This window comes from Lissotriton vulgaris, chromosome 2_1, assembly GCF_964263255.1.
Source record: "Lissotriton vulgaris chromosome 2_1, aLisVul1.2, whole genome shotgun sequence".
In the NCBI taxonomy this organism is placed as follows: Eukaryota; Metazoa; Chordata; class Amphibia; order Caudata; family Salamandridae; genus Lissotriton; species Lissotriton vulgaris.
The window spans coordinates 32,046,026-32,072,221 of record NC_141687.1 but is presented as its reverse complement, the minus strand read 5'-3'; the positions used below and the strand labels follow the sequence as shown (position 1 = coordinate 32,072,221).

The following is a 26,196-nucleotide window of genomic DNA, read 5'->3' as shown; positions in this document are numbered from 1 at the left end:
AGCCTTCAATCTGGACTTAGGCAGCAGGCCTTGCGAGTGGGACAGTGTTTATTGGCTCTCTACCAAGAGGTAGAGGAGCGCAGCCCTCGCATCGGTACTGAGGCGCATGGTCTGGAGATCAGGACAGTGTTTATTGGCTCTCTATCAAGGGTTAGAGCAGTGAGGTCCTTGCATCCAGACTGGGACACCGAGTGTCAGTGTCATCCTTAGACCATGAGCTAAAACCCAGGCTTCAATGCCTGGACTTCATTTAATAGCTTTCCATCCGTTGCTAGCGTGGTGCAGCCCTTGAAACAGAAACCAAACCTCTAAGGCCTGGAGCTACGTTTACTGGTGCGCCATCAACAGTTACAGAAGTGCAGCTCTTGGATGAAAAGCCAGCAACCAGGCTTTCATGCAGGGTCCTTCCTAAGAGACTGTTTCTGCAGCTACTGGCTCAAGATCCAAGGCTCTGGACTTTCATCCAGGGTGTTTCCTAACCGGCTCCCGCTCAGCAGCCATGGCACTGCAGCTCTTGAATCTAGAGCCAAGCACAAGGATTTCATACAAGGCGTTTCCTAACCGGCTCCCGCTCAGCAGCCATGGCAGTGCAGCTCTTGAATCTAGAGCCAAGCACAAGGATTTCATACAGAGCGTTTCCTAACCGGCTCTCGCTCAGCAGCCATGGCAGTGCAGCTCTTGAATCTAGAGCCAAGCACAAGGATTTCATAAAGGGCTTTTCTTAAGTGTCTCTGTAACAGCAGCTGTGGCAGTGCAGTGACTGGTTCAAGAGCCAGGCCCAAGGCTTTCATACAGGGTCTTTCTTAAGAGGCTCTCCGTCTGCAGCTATGGCAGTGCAGCCCTTGGAAGAAGGGTCATGGGAGGCCTGGGAGCTGTGAGGTTTGGTAAGGAAGTGGGGTGGATGCAGTAGACATGACCATTAAGATGGGTGTGACCATTTTATTTTTAATTATAGGGGCAAACAAAAACTGCAAGTAAAATCAATTAACATGTGAACCTCTGTTACTTACTGCGAACAAAATAAACAGCGATGCAGAAAAGAAGTGGTCTAGTTACCTGTTGACGTTTGTCAATGCACACGTACTAAAATGTAATAAGGCGTCGTTTTTGTTTGTCTGTGTAGCCTGTACTCATGATTGCGGACGTACAAACACTGCAGCACAAGGCCCCACAAACGTACCGGTGCTCAATGAATGTATCTGCAGAAGTAGAGCTAGAGATGGGTAAAATCACAACATGCACAAGTAAGAGGCACGGGGAAGACGCAGGGCGTAGCCTAGCACGACTACTTCACAAACGGCAGCATGTCCTTGTGGTCTCCTACATCTGGAAATCTTTTAATAATGCTGACCTTTTTTTCCCCATTTTTTTGTAAACTACTAGAGGTGTAAATTGCAGTTGTTACTATGACCAAATTTAATGGCACTCAATTTACTGAACTGCTGGAGAGTAGATGGCTGAGTTGGATTAAAGGGGATTTACATTTGTGGCCTGCCTGCCACCACTGAGCAGCAGGGAGTCTCTAAATCATGTTGCATCATTGCCAAGTGTTGACCTACCGCTCGAGCTAGCAAGAGCACCTGTCTAGTGAGTCTATTTGTATCCTTTTAAGGTCATCTCTTTCTAGGTAGATAGTTTCTTCTCAAATGTCTCTGTACCTAGTCTTTCTCCCTACCGTATGTCATTCTGTCTTAAAAAAACATCCTTCCCTTCGATAGTTTCTCACTCATGGTGATTCGGTCCCTTCTATTTTCCACTCACTGACTTTGATCTTTCGCCGCTCTAGTCCTTCATTCACAAACTCTTTTCCTCGCAATCATTGTTCTCCTTTTCACCAAATACTCAATAACTCCACACCCTCATTTATTACCTTCTCTTGAGGAGGCCGTCTCCATTCTTTTTATGCCAATACCTTCTGCTACATGTTAAGCACTTGGATAAAATTGCTTATAAAAAAAAGTTAATATTAACATTTCCACCAAGGGCCTGATAAGGCCTCTTCTCTGGATTTCAGTATACACAAGGCCGGACAATTCCGAAGGCCACCATCCTTCCGTGGGATTGCAAATGGCCTCTAAGTATGCACCTTAGGCTCTTGCATAGGATGTTTGTACTCTAAACTACTTGGCTTTCACCTTTCAACTGCTCATCCATTGCAGATATAATTCCATTAATTGATCCTAATAACCCCAGGCAGCGGCCCCAGGGCTGCTGGATTGTCCTGTCTTTTGGACTTGGTACACCTCCCAAAGGTGCCTCTGAGTACACCACTGGAACGACTTCTTACATACGAGTCAACTTTAGCTCGAGAGAATGCCTACCCATGAGACCATGGCTACACTATACCATATGGCCCTTCTTACACTCCGGCATACTCCTCCCCCTTGGATTCCTGAACACGCCCTTCACTCAAAGTTACAGGTTGACTTTTGCTCTGGGCCTTCGGGTACGCCACCTCAACAAGCTTTTGCTCGTGTCCCACCTTTTTTGGCTTCAAAACACGCCTCCCCATATGACTTCCCACATGCGCTCCAGGTATGACCTCCTGTTATGCTTGTAGCTGCACCTCTACATGGACTTCCTGAGAGCCACTCCCATTGGGGCTGTACCTGGGGGGGGGGGGGTGGCATTGGGAGTCCATGGGGAGAGGCACTCAGGATTTCATTTTTTCGGCTCGTTTGCCACCTGCAATAAATTCCGTTACCTTCCTGCTTCATCTCCTGTGATGCATTCCCAAATACGCCTCCTCTGAATACCCTGTTGGGATCAGTTTAATCCTTCTACGGAGTGCATGTTGCCCTCCGGTTACTGGATGCCCTCTCATCTGGGATCGGAGGGCCCTTCCAGTGGATTGAAACTCTGGGACTGGGACTCTAGGTGGCTGTTTTGCGTTGACTTACGAGTGTAGTTCACTATCAGGATCTGGAATACCCCTTCCTTCTATGATTCTCTGTGCCCTTTTCATGCTTGTGGCCCTGTGCATACCCCGCTGCCCCATTAGCTTCCATATCTCTAGTTACTCACCCTTCACCAAGTTTCTCAATGAAGCGATACCGCTTATTTTCAATGGTCACAGTCGCTCGAGAGCAGATACACAGTGATTGCCCCATGGTCCCTGGAACATTCTTCAGTCTCTGGAAAGAAGTGAACACAGGAATTACAAAGAAGCTTGTTGGGGAAGTTTATACACGAGGATACTGCAGGGAAATAGTTAACATCAACTTCCTCCACATCAGAGTCACATGATCCGAAGAACAGACATCAGTACAGAGCCCCTTCAAGTGCTTGCCAGGTCTGAGGCAGTGGCTACTCTCACTGCCTTCATCCTGGGAAAAGTGCTTCATAGCACAGAGGCCGCACCAGCTGAGATTTAACTTACTACAAGGAGAAAACGGCCCTGCTCCAAGGGAAGATTAAGTTCCAAAAATCTGCTTGAATCCTTTCATTAGTGAAATCTAAAGCCTACCAAGGTATGGAGCATTCATGAGGAAACACTCAGTAGGGACTATGGTTCATATGACAGCATGCTCCTCGTGTTAATGTTGATCAAACTCAACATGTTTGCTGGTTCAGGATATCAATGCAAGTGCTTCAGCTTACATTATAATTAAAAACAACTTCTAAAATCAGTAAAACAATGAAACACAAAAAGGAGGGGGATATGCATTAGGCAGAGGGCAAGGAAAGGGTTAGAAAGAGAAGTTTTTGCGAATTGGCCACATACTCTCCAACATGTTAGCGATGGTGAAAACAATGACCAGGGATGTGTCTGCTCTGCATATCCTTATCTCTCCCCTGTACTGTACAACACCTAAAAGGCGGCACAAAGGTGCAATCCAACGCCTACGCTGCTTAAAACCTTGGCCAGAAAACGAGGAGGTGATCATCGGCTTCTTCTGCACTTCTGCAGACAGGACACATTTTGTTTCCATCTTGTTGACTATTTTATTTAGTGGTAAAGGAAGCAAGCGATAATGAATTTAACCTGAACTTTATATAAAGGGCTTTTGTGAAGAGGGTCGATAATATTCATATTGTTTTCAAAATAAGAGCTGGGTGTACCCAAAACAGAATAGGTTTCAGGTGCACTAGGGGTTCAATAGACTGACAACCTAAATTATGCTTTAAAATCAATGGCATGCTTTGGGTCAATTTAAGGGCTTCTCTTAAAATGTTATACTCAACCACCTCATGCTTTTAAATGAACATATCCCCAGAGCCTGGCTCCATATGATGTGGAGAATTGAGCTTTGGCCCTCAAGGCCTCAGGATGAGGGGAAACTGGATGCAATGAGCACTTGATTGCGAATTGTAAAATTGCTGCTGCCTTGTACTTTAGTATACGAGGACTTTTGATAACCGGATAACCTCAGGTATTTGCACTAGAGAGGGGATTGCCAAGATAATCAAAATCTAGCACTTTCCCCAGCTCCTCCCCTTCCAACATTATTGATCCTCTAAAGCCTCTATAGGGTGGACGGTCGTAAATTGTTGTCTTCCTCACGTTAACTGGCAGTCCATGATCTACTAGGCGGAATATGTTAAACTTACTCAAAAGGGTCTCTAAGCCTTTGGGGGTTTCTGATACTAATAAAGTATCCCTCTGTGAATAATAGGGAGGGTATTTTAATTCCCCCTAGAACCGGAGAGTCGTTATCACAACCCAAGAGGTAATCGATGCAGCATTTATAGACAGCAGGAACAATGTGGGGGCAATGACGGTCCTTGTCTGACTCCTTTGACAGTATCTGTAATAACTGGATGCAACTGTGTCCTTCTCTTCATGCTTACCTGCACTTTGTGAAAACCAAAGATCTTATTATAACGAAGAAGACCTGGTTTATTGTTTCTCATGTCATATTGAACCAGCATTGTAATGTAAAAGAAAGTGACAAGATGAGAATATATGCATTGATGGTATAGCAATTATCCTTTTTTACTGTTTTTAAGTATTTTTTGTACATACATTGGGAATCAACATAATAAACTTTGAACTATTTTTGCAAATATACAAGTTCAGTGTGTTGAGAATAGTCAGTGAATGAGTGTCTACAAGAGTTGCTTAACAGTAGTGATTAGAATTAGATCTTGTAGAGTAGGGGATATTCTCTTGTTGAAAACCAATATCAACTAATACATTGTTCACAACACATTTGCGCTGGTCTGTGAGATTACCGAAATTATAAAGAAAGCCAAGATTCCAAAAATGGTATGGGGCCACACAATAGCTGATGTGCACAACATAAATGACCCCCAATTGCACACATTTCCAAATTAATGCCTAGCAAGAATACATTTTTGGCAGTTTCATGTGAGACAAAATGGTACATATCCCATATTGCTATTTCAAAACAGAGCAAACAAACTTCAGTCAATTACGCTCATGAGAATAACTAACGACACCTACCTCAAGCCAGTAGACTGCAACAGCAACCTCCTGCTGTACACTTTGGATACATCAGCTGGGGAAAGGGTGTTCACTCACGACTATTTGACTCCCTCAAGATCAGCAGTACTTGCTGGTCTGAAGATTGCAATCTCCTGTAATGCACAAGATTCCTTGATCAGCATCTACAGTAACTGAAAGATAAGAGTCAGGAACACGGACAATCTTTGGGGCTTAAACCAGAGCCAAGAAGCTCATAACCATAATCAGTCAACATTCCAGCTTGGATACATTCTTTGTCTCACCAGCATCTGCCCCTGTAAACTGAGAACGTTCTCACGCCCACCCAATTCCAACCTTATGCTCCAGGTTTCATGGATTCTTCCCCTCTCCTGATGACTCAATACTTTTCTCCCTCCTGGACATGTTCCTCAATGCAAAATCTACCAGGACATTCATGACCTCATCCTAAACAATGCCCCCCCCCCTCCTTAGTTACCCCACCAAGACTTGCTTGGCTCAACATCTTCAGCGCTTGCTATTGTATAGCACTGCAGCAAAGTTAACCTCCATCTTACAAACTAGAACTTCTGAAGAAAAGCAGAGTTCATAGGAGAGGAAACTCGATTGCTCTGTCCATCTCAATGTACTCTCTTTTAAAGCACATCAAAGCTTATCCTACAACTCACTGACGGCCTTTCAATCTAGGCAGTCAAAATCTCACTCTCTTATGTTATCTGTGCAAAAGGGGAAGCACAGTCCTATGCAGTCTCACTGATCTTGCTCAACACAATCTAACCATTTCTGACAAAGCTTATATTTTGTTTCTATATGAACAAATGTACCCAAATGTTCGCAAGAGGACTTCTGGGACCAATTCATGAGGATGGCATGATTCTTGGCATACTGCTCTCCTTGAAACCCGAGCTCCAGCTCCTAGAGTTCCAACACGTATGCTGGGATGACCTCCACCTAACCAAATTCAACAGCGATTATGAGCAAGACAGAAGACATAAGAATATTATTGTCATAGAATGACCATATTAACTGAAGAAAATACAGTCTGAAGCACTGACCCTAATGCACCTTGAAATTCAAGATCTTCTAGAAACTCCTCTTGCCTGGAATTCACACTTCCCACGGCTCTAAATATGTCAGTTCCCAAATTCACGGGGAAACTGTTCCCCTAGAAGAACAAAATAAGATATCCTGACAGCTCCTCTAATTGAAAAGTCAAGCTAGCGAAAAACATTCCTAGTATCCCATCTGACACTGATCTTTGCCGACTCCCGATGATATACATGTATCAGAGCAGAGAAAGAACCCCATAATGCCCACCTTTTTGAATCAGCAGTTCAACCAAAGAACTGTTCCTTATCTATAAGGATAGGGTGGCCCGAATATTATTTAGCACGGCAATGCTCTTATCAGACTTTGCAACACTATCATCTTTTACCATTGAAGGGCCCATAACACTCCATTCACCAGGGAGATGTGCCCTCCTATCTATTGCTAGCCCTCTCTGCTGGGTTGCACCCATCTCCCAATTTGACATAAGTAATATATGAACATCCTTCACAAAATCCTCTCCTCCTTGCAACATCAGTATCGGCCAAGCCATGAGCCTTGACCTCACACCTATCTATCATCAACAGCCAACTAATCATCTCCCTAAAAACACACCTCAGGCCCTCCAACAATCCTCTCTCCTTGACTAAAGAAATCCTTTACACACCCTGACAATTTAACTGCAGACTCACTGCTGGTCTTCCTTGTGCTATTAAGGTGCTTGAAATTATTTTTGTTGGCCAACTTCCGTAAGTTGAGTCAAATAGCTCTGAAGTGGCTTTCACCTAGGATTCCAACCCCACCAAGGCACTGACCACCAACCCCACCAAGGCACTGACCACTTTACTAAATGTCTGGAAAGAGCTAGTCAATTTCCAGGGCCAAGGCAATACCTGTGAACTTATCGAATGATGATACTTATAGAAAGAGTGTTTATGTAGGCCTGTATCTGTGGTAAAGCATTGCTATCATTCCCTCCATGGAACATTGTGCCCGTAAAGTCACCCAGTGTACTTCCCTGCTCCGTCCGATCCCCAACGGCATTGAACATTTGTTTGGATAACCTAGCTTGACTTCTACAAGGTCGGATATCACATGTTTGCAGACACACAATTACACCTCAAGCTTAAAGATGAACTTACAAACTTCTAAGCTTGTCTCACTGGTTTCACAGGCTCACCAATGGATGCAGAATAATTAAACTTCCCTCAACACTAAGAAAACTGAAATTCTACTCCTGGACCCTGCAACAGTAGCCCTGCGCTGTACCTTTGATAATGAACTAGAATCTCCTCGAACCCCTGAAGACCAAGAAAACAAATTCGGAGTGTTGTTTAACAGTGAATTATCATTAACTGCCCAGCCAAATGTGCACCCCCCCACCCCTCCGAGCAGCATTGCCTTCCTCAACTCAACAGGTTCTACTGCTGCTGCACTTCAATCAAAAAAATGACCTTTATTTTCACCATGGTCACAATGTTATGCTTGGATTACTGCAACCGCTTTTAAACTGGAGTCTCCAACTTGGCTCCCTCAAAATTCGAGAGAGTTCAAAACCTGTGCAGCTTCACGCAATGAAAAGGACACATCAACACCAAAATAGTCCAATGACTCAGAGAAAAAAATCTGAGTGATAATTAAAACATATTAGCCGCTCCACAAGGCGCTCCACTTACAAGGCTCTTCGTGCTTCATTAAACACACCACAGATTCACAAACCAGTAGCTATCAACTAATCCTTTTTGCTACAAGAAATATGGTGGCTGATCATCCTCAATCAGTTCTCCTCATTGCGAACTTCCCTTCCTCTTTAGGTGATAGTGACAAATGTCTTCTTCAAATTCAGGATTCATAAAGAAACCCTCTCTACCCTAGCGTTAGGCAAATCATTTTGTGACAACCTTCTTCATCTAGAACCCCAAGCCCTGTACAGCGAGATGCCAAATACTCTTTTTCACCCAAGTCCTCAGGATTCTTTCTCATCTCAAAGCTTCGTCACTGTGTTGGGAACCTATTCAATGCAGTAACCACAATGTACCTCCCATTCTAGCTGGATAAACAATTGCCTCACCTCATTCACGTTCTTACAAACATGCCAAACTGCAGCTCACAATGCTTCTTACTTGATGTCCACAACTTAAAGTGCTTTCAGTTGAAGTGTTGTGTGTGTTAGAGATAACGGGACCCCTCTGATCCCCGATGGACTCCGCAGAACAGTGATATAAGTGATTGGGTGCGGTTAAGAAACTTCATGACGCCCAGTGAAGAGACAGGGTGCATCGAAAAGGCGTCACTGTGCTGGGTGGGTGGCCTGTGGATAATTCGGAGTCCCAAGCTGCCGCAACCCAGATTGATAGGCGGAGAGTGTTGAAATAAGAAGGCAAGACGCTCGTACTACACGTGGAAGGATAGACAAAAGTGAACACGTACCCCTCCGCAGACGACCTTGTTGCCTGAGTGGGTTTGGGGCCCCTCCAGCAATGGCAACCGGGGGCAACGGGACATGGACCAATGCCCAAAATAAGTTAGCCAAATTTGCTTGGGCTAAAGGAGGGGAAAAAGTAGAGTCGCCAGGATCGGATAAGGAGAGTCAGGGAGCGGGAGACTCGAAAGCAACAGAGCCGACTCTACATGATGTTATGGCGGCAATTGGGTGAGTACGCACATCAGTGGACTCAGTCACAGTTGAGGTCTCACTACTCAGAGCCGATTTTAGAAAAATGGATGAGAAGGTGAAGGAATTGAAGATTGTGACGACTGCTTTACAGACAGACACCTCTGAATTACAAAGCCAGATGCTTGAAATGCAAAAAAAGCAAGACAGGATGGCGCAGCAGCTGGACGATTATGAAGGCAGGGCCTGCCGCAACAATATTCGAATACTAGGTGTTCCAGAGCAGATGGAGGAGCCGGCTGCGGACCTATACGTGGAGGAATTAATCACAAAACATCTGAAACCAAAGACGCTGTCCAGCTACTTTTCTATTGAGCGAGTTCACAGAGTGCCAGGGGGTCGGCCTAAAGTAGGAGCTCCCCTGAGACCGTTGATCGCCAGAGTATTCAACTATCGGGACAGAGATATCATATTGCAAGCATCCAGATCTGCTCCGCCATTGAAGATCGACAACTACCCAGTGACTTTCTTTCCGGATTTCACAGCTAAAGTCCAGGCGCAGAGACGGAGTTTCCAAGCAGTAAATCGAGAACTGAGAGACCGAGAAGTGAAATATTCAATGTTCTTTCCAGTGAGGCTAAGAGTGGAATCAAAGGGGAAATCGTGGTTCTTCGATTCACCAGAGGCAGTCTGGGACTGGATGGAGGGTTGGACCACGGTGGAACTTCGGAGAAGGAATCGGCCTGGTCAACCAGGAGGACAAAATGACGAGTGCTCGACTAAAACACTCACAGAGGCGGCCATGGAATCTAGCAGGCTAGAGGAACAGGACTAACTTGCCCATATGCTGAACTGAGACAGCCTCCTTGGTGCACGATGAACAAGTAAAAGGTCGGTGGGTGGTGATCTGTGAACTTAGTGATGTAATTGCTTAATGCGTAACTTGGGATGGATGATGTGAAGTATCTACTGTATAGACTGATGTGATATGATGTTGTACGAATTTACTTAGAGCAAAGTCGGTGGTAGTCATAAATGATAAGTCTAACATAGCCAGGGCTGGGGGAGGGGGGGGGGGGAAGAGTGGTTCCTCCTGCATTTCTAGCATGTTCAATGGGGTGAGAGGCACTCTGCCGCGTTTGGGGTGGGTAGTTCTAAATCCACAGGCAGGGTAGCAGGATGGGGGGTAGTTAAAAGGCACTAGGGGGGTGGTAGAGGGTTGGGACGAGTGCTGTTGTTGTTGCCATAATATTGCTCAAACTGTTTGGTTTTATGCCACGAAAAGAGAAGATAGACATTACTGTGACCACAAAAAGATATATTGTTCTTTGGCTTTACGCTCATGCTTGGATGATAAAGTACTAGTTGGTGTTGATTTTGAAAGCTATATCAAGCCAATGATACTGTGGGCCTTATTTCCGACCTACAACGCGATGTTGGTAATTGAAACTAATGGTAGTTGACCGTGAATCAGTGCTGTCTGTCCTAACTTGGAATGTTAATGGGATAGGAGATAAAATTAAGAGGGGAATAGTTCAACAATATCTGAAAAGACAATCCCCAGACTTAGTTCTTTTGCAAGAAACTCACCTGGTTGGCAATAAGTGTAAGGCCCTTAATAGGTGGGGATATAGGCTTCTAGTGCATGCAGATTACACTACGGGGTCTAGAGGCACGTGTATCCTGGTTAGGAAAAATGTTCCCCTAATTGTTCTTAATACAAGGACTGATGCCGCTGGTAGGATTGCAGTGGTTGAGGCCCAATGGGAGGGAAGAGCCCTAAACATTACATCAGTCTATTTACCGCCGGCGTTTGGCAGGGCGGCCTTAACTGAATTAGGCCGGGTACTCACGGATCTGCCTGATGGGACCTTAATAATGGGGGGAGACTATAACATAACGATGAATGACCTAACAGATAGACGTCCTGTAAGTCAAAATGTGCGGCCAAATCACCTTATGTCGGACTTCACTACGGCTTTGGGACTTATAGATGTGGGACGAGAATTGCGGGACAACCCCATAGACTATACCTATTTCTCCAGTGTACATGGCAGCCTCTCCCGGATTGACTACTTCTTAACATATGCAGTCTCAGTGGGTAATTTTAGGAGACCCAAGACATATCTCAGAGGGTTATCAGATCACTCCCCTGTAGGACTAGACTTCACACACAGGGCTAGACAACAAAGCCGAACTATTGTCATTAATCCATGACTATTTAAGATCCCCGATACAAGGGAGGAGCTGAATGTACAGACTGGCTACTTTTTTTTATCAAAATGTGGGGTCCGTGGACCCAGCACAAACGATCTGGGAAGCTTATAAAGTAGTTCTGAAAGGGTACGCTCTCTCGTTGAAAACGCAGTATGTAGCAAAACGGCAGGAGATACTGACACAGCTTGAAGACGAGCTCAGGGATATAGAGACAAGATGTGCACTCCACCATTCGGAGGAGTTGGTACATGCTATGACACTCAAAAGGAGTGAATACAACTTGAAGGCCCAAGAACATATGATTGCGACACAGACGGCTACTCATCACAGACTATACGAATTAGGGGACAGGGCGGGTAAGACACTCGCTTGGTTGGAAAGGAAAGAGCAGGGTGCGAGGTGGGTACCTAGGATACGGGCGACCAACGGAGACATAGTGTCCTGCCCTGGAGATATAGCTGAGGCATTTGCTGACCACTTTGAGGGAGTGTACTCACCGTTAGCCATATATACAGCTGAGGAATCACGTCAGCTTTTGGAGTGTGTGTTGCCTGCCCTGTCCGCTGACGATAGGGATTCCCTGGAGGCTGATCTCTCCGATGAGGAAATCCGAACGGCTATCGGCCGAATAAAATCAGGGAAGGCTATGGGACCCAACGGTACCCCGGTGGAATTTCTTAAAGCTACGGCCACCCACGTGGTCCCACATCTACGGGCCATGTATCAGGAAAGCTGGGAAAAAGGTGCTCTGCCCCCAGACCAGCGATTGGCAAGTATTGTGGTCATCTATAAAACAGGCAAACCAGTGGAAGACTGTCGCTCCTATAGACCGATCTCATTAATTAATGTGGAGGCGAAAATCTTGGCGAAGGTTCTAGCCACGCAATTGGGGACAGTTATAACCTCCCTGGTACACCCGAATCAGTCCAGCTTTATGCCAGGAAGAATTAAGGCCCGTAATATCCGTCGTCTACACAACGTGCTGGTCCGGCAGGAATATTTAGAAGAGGACGCTGCTATATTATCCTTAGACGCCTCTATGGCCTTTGATTCAATAGAATGGTCCTATAAGTTTGAAGTATTAGTAAGAGCAAGACTAGGCCCAAAATTCATACGATGGGTTCGATTGTTGTACACCGACATATCCGGACAGGTTAGAGTGAATAATTACACGTCCAGACAGTTTTCATTTCGTAGAGGTACAAGGCAGGGTTGTCCCCTGTCACCGTTATTATTTGCATTAATGCTGGAGCCCCTAGCAACGTGGATAAGGAATGACGTGATGACTAGAGGCCTGAGAAGGTCCTCTGAATACGAAGATAGAATATCACTCTATGCAGATGATATAGTGTTATACCTGACATATCCATATAGATCCATTCGGGTGGTCCTAGACATCTTTACTAACTATGGGAAGCATTCTGGATATTCTATTAACTGGGGCAAATCGATATTGTACATGCTTCATGGACAGACTCCACCTCTTCCAAAAGACTGCGCACTAATGGTAGCGGCAGATGGCTTTAAGTACCTAGGGGTCTTTGTTACACCGGATCCGGTACTTTTCTACAAGAGCAATCTGACACCGTTGCTTGCTCTACTGAGAGCGGATGTCCAGCATTGGAGATCCCTGCCACTTTCCTTGGTTGGCCGGGCTGCCCTCTTTATAATGCTTGCTCTCCTGCGTTTCCTCTATGTTCTACAGAACTGTCCGACTAAAGTTCCTGATGCCTTCTTTAGTGCAGTGGAGGGGGAGGTGCGTACATTACTATGGGATGGGAGAGCCCCCAGAATAGCGCTCCAGAAATGAACTAAGGGATGGTATGATGGGGGTATAGCCCTGCCAGATATTCAACTATATTATTGGGCCTCGCAGTTGATCACGGTGAATAGATGGAAGTATACCCGGCCTGATGATCCGGCTTGTGCCCTAGATAGATACCAGATGGACAGAGCAGGCTATCTCGGGGCGTTGTACTCGACGACTCGAAGAAAGCGGTTTGTGGGCCCTGCCCAACATACCCTGCAGATATGGAGGTTAGCTAACTCCTGATTAGGTTGGACAAATAGACTTACTATTATGACGCCACTATGGACTACACAAAAACTGGGTATGCTCTGTCACTATCCCGGGTTTGACAAATGGGACATGATTGGTATCTCGGTGGTAGGGGATCGGATTAAGAAAGGTAGGATTTTGCAGTTTGAAGAGCTACAGAAAACGTATCAACTGGCACCTAGTGAAACCTTTCGGTATTTGCAAATCAGACATGCGTTGATGGTGGCGTTTCCTGACTGTGCAGATATACCAGACTACTCTCCCCTAGAGGACCGTCTACTAGATGGACATCTACAGAATAAGGCGATCTCCCTCACATATAGGAAGCTTAGCAACCATATGCCAGACTCTTTCAGACAGCTTAAGGAGAAATGGGAAAGGGACTTAGGGGAAATAGAAGAGGAGGACTGGAGACAAGCGCTGATGTCTCCTAGAGAGGCTGCCATTACACTTAGTTATCGACATATACAACTCCGTATCCTACATCGTTCATACTTGACTGGGATTACTTTGGCGAAAATTGGATCAAAGTCAGACAATCTGTGTTTCAAGGGGTGCAAACAGTCGGCTGGCTTCTATCATATGATCTGGGAATGTCCGATGGTACAGAACCGATGGGAGGGGATAGTGACACATCTGCCATTTGCCCTAAATAAGTCAATTACATTGACGCCACGACTTGGCCTGCTGAACATATGGGACGCTACGGACCTTACGGAGATGGAGCAGCAGTTTGCAACGCTGGGCTTCACCCTCTTTAAAAGAGAAATAGCTATCGGATGGGGAGGGGTCAGTCCGCCAGGAGTAGCAATTTGGATGAGGGAACTGGATAAATGCATGATTGCTGAAAAGGAAGTGTTTATCGCTCGTGGGTGTACGAAGAAATGGGATAGGAAATGGGCCAAATGGAATATGTACAGAGGAGAATTATGCGTATCTCCAGGGGTAGAATTAGAAATACGAAGGAACAGGGATAGAGAGCGAGAAACGTGAAATATACATGATGTAAGGCTATTGACTAATGTGATGGTACATATATTTGATGATGTGGTAATAACTTGTGTAACAGTATATGAGTTGGCATTTGTGCCATATTTTCAAAAAATAAAAAGAAACTTCGTGACGTAGTAGTTTCAGTTAAAGTTTACACTCTGAAGAATAAAGACATGCAATGACTGGCTCCGTGTGAGGCGTGATCATTTGCATGTTTTCAGGCTGGGAAGGATGCTACAGCTAGCAACGAGATAGGGCATTACATCAACCCCGCAATCCGAAGAACTGAGTGCTCTCCCAGAGAGTTTGCCATGGTCCCGTAAACTGCTTGTGCGTGCCACATATGCCTGAGTCGAAGTCGGGCGGTTGGTGTATGTGGAGTTTAAGCACCACTCCAGCCAGTGCAAGGCCTCTTAAGAAAGTGAAGGCCATACAGAGAGTTTGTTTGCTGGCAGCTAGAAATTTGCTGGTAAAGTCGAGACAAGCGATCCTGCACCACAGCCTAATGCAGAGCTGCCATTCATACTGTATGACAACGCTAAAGGCAGCGACAACCAGGTACAGAGAAGCACCAAAAACAGTGATCGCCAAGTGCAAGGAAGTGTTAAAAGCGGAATCATTTTTGATACAAAGAAACACTAAAGGCAGTGTCAACCAAGTATGGAAAGTGCAACGAATGGCGACAGTCGGGCGAAAGAAGCGCTGCGAGTAGAAGCAGAGAAACATTAGGATGAAGCAATAACCAGCTATATAGAGAATACAATTATGCTTATCTGAACCGGAGTACAGACAGCCATCCGACCTCAGCACCAGATGCTGAAACCCAAGCAGAAGCACAGGGTTTCTTACAAGGCTGGTGAATCCCGTCAGACCGATTGAAAGGCTGTGGGCGGCAGCTGGAATAGTAAAGCTCTTTCAATGGCTGCGGAAAAGAGCACCAAATAGAACGCTGCCTTCTTAAAATCACTGCCTCCCTTCAAAACCGTCAAAAAGCAAAATATTGGTGACCAATGGACTGCCTGGTTTGAATTATCATCATCAAAATCTTTATTTCGGTTAAAACTAACCATAAGAGAATCATAAGCATAAAAACAATGCAATATCTTAAAAAACAACCATCAAGCTCAGACAGTATCAATTTCCAAATAAAAACAGACCATAGGAAAGCCATGGACATCAATACAATAACTTCTCTTAAAGGAGAGGATGGTACCAGACATTTTCAGTTACAAGTGCACAATTACAGTTGATCCATCCTAATTTATATAGTGCCAGCAATAATGCAATATTAAAAAGGTTTTGGACAATAAATAGTAATAAATATTAGTAATAATAAGTACCAGGTACTATTAATAATTAATATCGCAAAAAAAAATTACAAACGATAAAATCATGTACAATTTTAGAGGGTATTACATCCATTACATATAACGAGCTAGAATATATCAGTGATTCTTCGATATTGAGCCTGCCACTCAACACATAACCTTTTTTCAACAAAATGTGACTAATATCATGTCCTTACTGGGCGATTGAATACAATTACAGTTTTAGACCTCGCCTTCTTCGTACTATTGCCACTGCAAGAAGAAATCGGCTTAAGCTGAATATGATGGTCTGCGTTGTATCACCTTTAAACACTCTTTCTGCTGCCTTAATATGTCTGAAACCTAAGAGGCGGCAAATAGGCTTTAGCCACTTTTTCCTAATATGATGATATGCCGGGCATAAGAATAGCGGTACAAAAGGGGGTGGTGATAGACGGAGCATCTGAATCAATCAAACACTCACACCCAGTAAAAAGATCTGGGTTTAATCCATCACCATTCTTTAGCCCACTCTACCACCCCAGTTCAGACATGGCTATATGCAAATCAGTCTGACCCTGTGCCTCAAGGGAACAGTCCAGCCCGAACTGCCAAGCCATGTCTTGCCTGGATTGGAAACAAGCTTCCGAGGACCGGTTTCTGGCATTCCAGCCGTCTTCAGCCCGGCTTGCTTGAATTCAGTGGCAAAGTGAGCAAGGGACTCACGTCCGAGTATACCCTGCCACACTTATGGCGGCCAAAAGCGGTACAAAAGGGGGCGATGATGGACGGAGCATCTGAATCAATCAAACACTCACACCCAGTAAAAAGATCTGGGTTTAATCCATCACCGTTCTTTAGCCCACTCTGCCACCCCAGTTCAGACATGGCTATATGCAAATCAGTCTGACCCTGTGCCTCATGGGAACAGTCCAGCCCGAACTGCCAAGCCATGTCTTCCCTGGACCGGAAACAAACTTCCGAGGACCGGTTTCTGGCATTCCAGCCGTCTTCAGCCCGGCTTGCTTGAATCCAGTGGCAAAGTGAGCAAGGGACTCACGTCTGAGCATACCCTGCCACACTTATGGCAGCCAAAAGCGGTACAAAAGGGGGTGGTGATGGACGGAGCATCTGAATCAATCAAACACTCACACCCCACATACCCTGCCACACTAAGCATAAGAATAGAACATGAGCCTCATCCTCCCTTGCGCTAATATCACACAGTTTGCAACTCTCTAAAAAGACATTCCCTGTGAGACCCTTATTACATGCCCATTTTGATGTGTTGGCTTTAATTAGAAGAATGCCATAACGAAACTTTAGATACAATGATTTTGCTATGTTTGGTAAAATTTCGTCCATGAAACTTTCAAATTTATTTTCTACTTTCACATCAAAGAATTTAAGAGTAAGTGCTCCAATTTTTGGGTTGTGTATTGTGGAATTTAGGCTCCAACCCTTCTAGATAAGTACATGTTCACATAAGTACTTTGTACCACTTTTGCACAGAGGAACTCCGTACCATAATTGTACACAGCCTGCTGGGGCATGTACGCTGGGCCTCGGTAAACTAGCCCCTTGTCCCTCCTTTGTCAAACATAGTGAACCAGTTCCCATCCTTGTTTCATGGACTATACAGACTTAAGACAATGAAAGTTTGACTTCACATAAATGAGGACATCCGTCCTGTTGCTTAACAACATCAAACTGCATTTCATTTACAAGAGACTGTTGAGAAGGAACTTGAGACACTATTAAAGCCTTGGCATCATTAGGCGATCCACTTTTCCGACTCCATGGGTATCACTCATAGTGGTAGTGTCGAAGGATAGTGGCAGAGTCGCTCGCACCTGCGTTGATATGCGCCAGGCTAACAAGGCTATTGAAAGAGAACACATCCGTGTCTGCACATTGCTGATATGATTATGCAGCTGAACGGAGCTAAAGTCTTTTCCCGCCTTGATTTGAACAAATTGTATCACCAACTCAAACTGAAAGAAAACTGTAGGCACATTACTACCTTTTCGGCTTATGTGGTTCCCTCGATTTGATGAAAGAGTTGGGAAGGAATTAAAGTGCAACTGCTTGTCACCCAAAACAACCCTGCATGTATTAACCCCTTCCATGCTCATGACGAGCTCAGCTCGTCATGCAGTACAGTGCTCTTGTGCTCATGACGAGCTGAGCTCGTCATGAACAATGGGAAAAAGGGCCATGCAGCACCGTGGGAAAATACCTTTAGCATTGAAGGTGTTAAATATGTCTGATCTTCCAAAGCATGCATTGGAGAAGACTGCAATTGATTTCTTTGGACCCCTTGACAATGGACATCATTTACTAGTAATTGCTGATGATTACTCGTATATTCATTCCCTTTGTGGAAGAACTGTCGCCAACTACCCATGACAGCGTCATTGAGAGATTAGATAAGTATTTTTGCAACATGGAGTGTTCCTTCGATTTTGAATTCTGACAATGGCCAGCCTTTCACAGTAAAGAACTTAAAGATTTTATCACTCACCAAAATGTCAAGCATCAGAAAAGAACACCTCTTTGGCCCCAGCTGAATGGTGGTGTCAAGCAATTTATGAGTACCCTCAAGAGAACCGTTCAGCGTGCTGCGCTGGAAAGGCTTGAACTCAAATCAGTTTTTCATGCATACAGGTCTACTTTCCATTTTTTCACCGGTGAAAACTACCACCTTAATGTTTGGAAGAGCCATGGGAACCAAACTACCACAGTATTGATAAACTTCGCACTACTGATTAGTCTCACAAATCCAAAATGATGACCTATGTGGATAAAAGTTGCTGTGCTCAAAGAGGAGACCAAGTCATTGTAAGGCAGAAACTGAAACATAAGTCTGATGCTCCTTTTGATACTGACCCACTGAGGGTTGTGACTAGTAAAGGACACATTGTGACTGCTCATTGTCCTAGAAAGTTCATCACAAGTGATTCTTCTTCTAATTTCAAACACCTGCCTCAAGGTTAGTTGACTCTAGACATCCAGAGTGAGCCCAGGGCTCGAAAAATACACTCGCATTTGCGAGCCAGATTTAATTAGGACAAGCTATTTTTAGGTCCTACTCACCCTTTCAAGCGAGTTGGAAGACAAACTGACTTTTGACCTATGTCTTTGAAAAGCAGACCAAATATGACAAGATAGAAAGATTTAAAGGCATCTTTATTGCTTACAAAGTGAATGAGCAATAAAAATGCCTTTAAATCTTGTTATCTTGTCACATTTGCTCGGCTTTCAGAGACAGAGGTCAAGTGCATTACAGTTAGGTCGAGTAGATTTTTTAAGTTACTAGACCTGCAGGTCTAATAACAAATTGAGCCCTGAACCAGGGCTGTTTCTACCATTAGGAAAGACTAGGCGGCTGCCTAGGGCGGCAAAAGAGGGAGGGCGGCAAAAACCATGAATTTGGAAATCCCCTGCTTGAGTGAACGGCTGCTAATGAAATGAAATGAAATTAAATGTATATTTGTAGAGAGCGATTGCTGTCTTGAGGCGTCCAAGCGCTAGCGGCAAGTATGATTTGCTTAACAGAAGGAAAACGGAAGCAAAACGCTGAAGAATTAATGAGGAACCTTAAAGAGAAAAGGCTTCAGCTGTTTTCGAAAGGAGGAAAGGTTAGGGTTGGACCTAAGTTGCAAGGGAAGTGAGTTCCATAGCTTGGCGGCATTATGAGTGAACATCCTGCCGCCAGCTCTTGCCTTTTTTATTCTAGGGACAATAGCCATAAACGCCTGGCTAGGACGAAGATTTCTGCTAGGATGATACTGTGTAATTAGATCCCGGATGATAGCCGGTCCTGTGTCCCAAAAGGCTTGGTGGGATATACACATAGCCTTGAAGGCAATTCTTTGTCGCACTGGAAGCCAATGCAGACTGCTCAGTCCAGGTTTGGCTGACAGTCTGCGCGGCAGCTGGAGCAATGTGCGGGCCGCGCAATTTTGCACTATCTGTAACTTACGCAGTGTGTATTCAGGGACACCGAGATAGAGGACATTGCTAAAGTCCAAACGGGACTGAATCAGACCCTGAATGACCACCTGCTTTGCCTCCATAGGCAGGAGAGGAAGAACTTTCTTCAACATCCTAAGGAGACCAAAGCAGGTAGCCGAGAGTTTTGTAGCCTGGGTATTAAAAGATAGAGCTTTGTCCAGCCAGACCCCAAGGTTCTTTATATTGTCCTTGGGGGTTGGGGGGTGCCAAGGCATGGGGGCCACAGGGAATTAAAAGAAGTGGGGTTCGTGGGACCCAGGAGCAACAGCTCTGTTTTGTCCCCATTAAGTTTAAGGGAGGAAGAAGTCATCTATCCCTTTACCTCCTCCAAGCATTTCGTCAGCCCACCTGAGGCTGAAAGACCATCCTCCTGCGCCAAGGAAACCACTAGCTGAGTGTCATCCGCGTAAGAGATGATTTTAATACCAAACGGACGGACCACCTCAGCCAGTGGTCTCATGTAGATGTTAAAAAGCGCAGGGCTTAAGGAGGAGCCCTGTGGGACTCCACACCTCAGTGGCCTACTCATGGATACCGTATCTCCTTCAAAAATTTGGAAGGACCTATTGCTCAGAAATGATTTGAGCCATAGCCATACTCCGCCTGCTATTCCGACCTTCGAGAGACGGCTCAGCAAGGCGTCATGGCTGACCGTGTCGAATGCCGCGCTTAGATCAAGGAGGATCACTGCCACTGATCCCCCTTGATCCAGGATCTTTCTGGTTTCCTCGGTGACTGCCAGGAAAGTCTTGCCTAATGATAGAAACGGCCCAGCCCCTTCTAATATTCAACGTGACGTGAGGTGGTGTGACGTCTCGTAGTACCTCTGTGCTCTCCTCTTGGTTGCCTGCACCACTCATCCCCCAAGGCAACGACTCACAGGACACCCAGACTACTGGTGAGGAGATCCCCTAAGGCGCCAACAGGTCTGCTCGTATTGGATGGTGCGCAGCCTACATCACTGGGGACTGCATGCACCTCTTCGTCTCCTTGTTTCCTACGCAGCGGACAACACTGGAGAGTAGACGGGTACCCAATCTGTGCCCGTGCCAGCCCACAGCGGCGCGCTCACGTTGGAAGCAGCTCAGCGCGAGTCGCCATCAGCGCAGCTTTATCTCTCCTCAGCATGGGGCTGCAGAGGCCTGCTCGGGTGGGAAAGGAGGGGGGTCGATGCAGACAGAGCCACGCATGCCCCCCGCCTCTGGTGAGACTGCCGGCTGCCATGCCCAGGTCTGTGGAGACCAAAGGAGGCCAGCCTTGCCCTGGGTGACGCCACCACAGCGGCTAATCACTTTAGTAACTCCTGTTGCACCATCACTGCAGTGAATAGCTAGATTTCGATCAGGAAATTCACGATAAGAGGCTTCCTATAAAAGTAATATTTAACAAGACTATACATTATGTAAGACACAGGCGAATGGATGTGGTGGGGTAAAGTGGAAGGCCAGATAAATTGGTTTATTTAAAGCCCTCGCTAGCGAGCAACCAGGCGTGTGTGTTTTTGTTTTTCGAGCGCCGACAGCGTCTCTTGCTCGGTCAGTGTTCAGGGGCAAGCCACCATGAGAGGCTGGGTTAAAGTACGGTGCAACAGTGGGCGACAACAGACCAAAATGTGCGTGATAGCTGCTTAATGCTTTAAGCACTATCCCCGGGTCACGGAATTTCGAGGCGCCAAGGGAAAGATGAGAAGGTCTCCCCCCCCCCCAGTTTTCCCTGTTTTAAACTGTAACAAATGGTACTTTCTCTAGCACTTCACTTTACGCGGAAATGTCTCAAAGTGCGTATGAATATCTTCCTTTGTAAAGCCCAACAAGCTAGTTGCATGGGTCATAACTGATCAGGTTTAACGACTACTTTATCCAGGTTAGAAAGTGATACACATTTTAAAGGTGATTTGACCTGCAGTGCAAGGAGCCTTAGCCAAATATTTTTTTTTATGTGTATGCAAAGCAGCAGAGACAATGGACAGAACGAGACTGTGATATAAAGACACCTCTACAAGGGCTGAAGGAATTGAGGAAGGGTCTTACTTAAAAGCATCTTAAAGTATTTGGTGCATGTTTCAGGTTTTTATTAACTGTACAATTAATTAAAATCTTTACAGTAAAAAGAGAAGGTACAGAGAACAGTAATTCTAAAAAAAAAAAAAAAAAAAGACTTCTTTGCTTGTTTAAAAAAAAAAGTGTACCCTGTGGTAATTAAAAGAATGGTATAAAAAAAACAAAATGAGAAAGAAGGATACAGCTCCCACAGTCTTAGTCCCATTGATTGGCGTTTCCCGGGATTGTATGCGTTGGGACAAGTCCTTACTTTCTTCCATATGGGGGCATGCAAGTGGCATTGTCAATGAAACTGCGTGACGATTGCACTTCAACTCTGATCAGTTGCTTTTGAGGTGAGCCTCCTGAATGATGAAATAATCTCATTATGGGTTTTTAGTGCTAAACTAATTTGGTGAACGAATTTCGCTAATCTCGCTAGGAACATAGTGTTGGTGGTGGACAAACACAGGGCTGATGCTTCCGAGCATGTTGTTATGCTCCGATTGAGGCAAATCGGGCGCAACAGTCGCCGGCGTTCATTCTTGAAGTAAGGACAGCAACAGAGAAGGTGCAGCCAGGATTCCCTTTTGTACGTACATAGCCTGCAGGATATGGAGTCCCCTCTTTGGGCCCAAGCGGGGTTGAAATCTGCTATCTCGAGCGTGATCAGCCTCATGGATAGAATTTTGCTTCGGGCCTGTGTTGTGATGGCCTCGCTTAGATATGATTGTGCTTTGCCCACAGTGTAAGAGTTGTTTAGGGGTTCCAAATTGGGGTTACGACGAAGGGATTTATAGTCAAGTTCAAAGGAGATTTCGTTCACTTGTTTGTTAATGGCTCTCTTCCAAACGTTCAGCGGGATGTCCTGCCTCACGAGATTTTCTTCCACTATCTTAAGAGCTTTAGTTGCAATTCCCAGCCTAGTGTGCCATGTCGATGCTGGGTCTTCAAAGATGTATCTCAAATGGTGTTTTAGGGAGTTAGCCGGGCCTTTAATATCCTTAGGTACAACTTGATAAGGTCCCCCTGGCCGATCACGTCAGGCCTTGCTAGGCCAAACTCCAGTCTCAGCCTGGTTCTTCTTGCAGACCTAGGTATATGTAACACCGACTTGTAAGCCTTAACTTGGGCAGAGTTGAGAAGTGCGTCCAGCTTCCCAGGAAATGCCAGATGTCCGTAGGAGATTGCAGGAAGAAGCTTTGCTCTTAGGGCTATCAGAATTGGGCTGGCGGAAGGGCTGATCAGATTCTGGCTTAGTTGTCTTAGCAAATGTGTTACCTTGTTGGCTTTCGAAGTCAGCTGATTAAGGTGAACATTTGCTTTTCCCCGTTCCGAAAACCAGACCCCCAGGTAGTTGTAAGAGGCCACAGAATGTATTTGAGCATTTCCCAGCTGCCACTCTGCTTGCCGTTTCTGATGGTAGGATCCGAAGATGATGACCTTAGTTTTCCCTTAGTTGACTGTCAGGCTATTGGCGATGTTGAAGCTGTTTAGGGCTGTTAAAGCTCTTTGTAGGCCTATCCTCGTGTGATCCATTATGACTGTGTCATCGGCGTACTGTAAAACTGGTAGCCTCACCCTTCCTAGTCTGGGGGCTACTAGACTGGCACCTTTTAGGGCCTCACCCAAATCCGCGGTGTATAGATTAAATAGGATGGGGGCCAGCACGCACCCTTGCTTCAGCCCGTTTACTGTGGCTATTTTGCGAGTGATAGTGTGGGTGCTTGTTTTAACCTGCACCCATGTGGCCTCATATAGTGACCTAATAGCCTTTAAAAGTTTCGGTGATATCCCCCATTTTTCTAATTTCCACCATAGGCGTTTTCTGTCCACTTTGTCGAATGCTGTGCTGTAGTCCACAAAGCAGCAGAATAGTGGGGGATGGTTCTTCGAGGTTGCCTTGGCTGAGAGATGTGCTAACGCCAGGACGTTGTCCATTGTAGAGGCCTTGGCCCTAAAACCAGTCTGATACGTTGGTATTATATTTTCCTCTTCAGCCCATTTTTCTAGGTCGCTGAGTAATAGGTGTGCATATGCCTTGGCCTCCAAGTCGAGCAGGGCGATGAGCCTGTAGTTCGAAGGCTCTGAGCGGTCACCTTTTTTAAAGATGGGAAACAGTATAGAGCCCCACCAAGTGTTGGGGATTGTAGCGGTCAGGTAGGTGTAATTAAAGAGCGGAGTTAAGAGTGATGCCTGTTTAAAGACTGGCACTGGAATCCCATTGGGCCCCGGCGCACCATCAATCCTCATCCGCTTGATGGTATTGATGACCTGTCTGGTGTTTGTCCAGGTAGGAGTAGTAACACCAACGTCGGTCTGGGAGGTACTACCCCTTGTGTTGTTGCCTGGGCTTGAGGTGACTGCTTCTGGCTGGAAGCGGGACTGTAGGACATCCTCAGTTAGCTCCGCCTTGTCCGTTGTCGAAGGTTCATGACTGGGGGCTGTTTCGTAAAGCTGTTTCACGTGTTGGATCCAATCTTTTTCAGCTACCCAGTTTTCTCTCGTTGGCCCTCGGTTGCTCAGCTGATTGATGAATCTCCAGAGTCGTGCCAGGTTCTTTTGTTTGAGAAGGAAGAAAACTTTTAGCCATTTGTTTTCCATGTCTGTTTTTTTAAGTTCCCATAGCTTCTTCCTTAGTGAGGCCCTCAGTACAGATGTTGAAGGCCCGACTGTTTGGTAGCACCCTCTTTTCTTTGTTGCGCGAGCCTTGCGCAGGAGTCGTTTAAGTTCCCGTATTTCCTGAGGGCAGGTGTTCCGGTTCTTGAGAGGCACTATTATCATTGTGTTTTGTGGTTTGGGATTTCCGAGTTTGTTTTGTAAATCCGCAATGATTTGCACCCATCCTGTTCGGGGGGGATCAAATGCAGGCAGACTCTCTTGCTGTATCTGACCCAGCCATGATTGAAGTTTCCCCTCTGTCTTGTCTGTCCACTTGATTCTCCGCAGGACGGTGTGTGTCTCCTCCCCACTTGACTCACCAATGGGTTGGTAGAGGGTAGCGGCCGGTATGACCAGCTGGAATGATGCTCTTAATGGCCTATGGTCGCTATCCTGCCGGTTCACAACTTCAAAATCAGTCATTCTATCCGCCAGTGCACCACTTATCAAGATGTAATCGATTCTGGACACGTTCCGAAAAGTGGGCTGAGGCTGCCAGGCACTTGAGCGAGATGTTTTCTGTGCATGAGTTGATGCCAGATTGTGGCTGAGGAAAAGGTCGCGCAGGGGAGCCGCCCTTCCTGATCCTCGGGGAAGGGTTTCCAAATTGTCTAGATTTTTTAGGTTGAAGTCCCCTGCTAAGATGACCTGGTGTGTTTTATATTTATTTAGCAAGTCCTCCAGATTTAATGCCAGTGCCTCCAGATGGTCTTTCATTACTGTCTGTGCAGGGTTAATGTAGCAGTTTAATACTAGCAGATGGATTGGATCTTTGATGAAACTCGGACCCCTTATCTGTAGCGCTTGTAGACCGAGCGTGTTCACTGTTGATGGTAGTAGCATCGAGGGCATAATCATGTTTTATGAAAATTGATAGTCCGCCTGCTGGACGACCAAAGATGTTCCTTTTTTATTGCTGGTACTTGGAATTCGTAATATCCGGCCAGAGGGGTGTGGGTCAAGGCCCAGGTTTCTTGGAGACAAATTAGGTCTCCACATTCCAGGAACTGCTTCAGGTTTTCATTGTTGCGGATTTTGCTAATCCCTGCTATATTCCAGGAGATTACTGTTAGATGGGACTTTGCAGTGGTACCGAGCCTGACGTCCCCGGCAGGGGGGCAGACTTTTGTTGCGGCTAGGAGTACTGTGTCCTCCTGCTTCCGAGTCCCTTTTGCTCAGGGGTGGGAGAGATGTTGTGTATGACTCGTTGGTCATTTTCGCATAGGATTCTGATTCCTGTGGGTGCCCGATGGCCCGTCTGGCTTCTGTTTGGGGGACCCAAACTGGTTGTCCCTTTTAGGACAGATTGGGTGGCCTTTCTCCGGCTGTCTGGGACCAGGACGAATGGATATTTTGGGGGCGATAGTATCTGAACTTCGATGCCCCACTCCGCAAGTAGGGTGGAGTTTTGCTTGATGGCTTGCTGTATTTCTTTAAACTTCAAACCCACCACGGTGGAGTCTTTTTAAAGCATGTGTCACAGCGCTATCCGTCTTTCATCCCTTTCCTTTAATGTCTCGGGACAAACTGTTTTTGCTTACACAGTGACGTGTGTTTAAGAACTGGTAGGACTATCTTATGGTAACTGTTCTCTCAAAATTGATCGATTTTATGTAATTGAAACATCGCCAACAAAATACAATGTTCCTAAAAGATAAGGGGCACCACAAGAGGCTAGAACGCTGACTCGCCATGTCGGCTGGCTTCGCTGGAAGTACATTTTGAGAACAATTACAGCATTGGCCTGTACCTGGAGGCATAGCAGCCGAGGTAATGCGGAATAACACCAAGTTGTGTTGCATGGCGGATGTCCGGCTTGAGCATTGGTTTCGTAA

At 45.7% G+C, this 26,196-nt stretch overlaps 1 protein-coding gene across 3 annotated transcripts in view; it reads right to left on the bottom strand.

Annotated features, from left to right (window-relative positions):
- STK16 (serine/threonine kinase 16) overlaps positions 1-26,196 on the bottom strand; it is a 291,111-nt gene that overhangs the window by 123,313 nt on the left and 141,602 nt on the right. For 2 of the 3 annotated variants that reach the window (XM_086954379.1, XM_086954378.1), the window contains exons 2-3: positions 5,408-5,541; positions 3,025-3,134 (exon numbers count right to left, since the gene is read on the bottom strand). In XM_086954379.1, the coding sequence (XP_086810505.1) occupies positions 3,025-3,110 (86 nt within the window). In that variant the 5' untranslated portion in view covers positions 3,111-3,134; positions 5,408-5,541. The remainder of the gene's footprint in view (positions 1-3,024; positions 3,135-5,407; positions 5,542-26,196) is intronic. The other variant, XM_086954380.1, reaches the window with a different exon arrangement.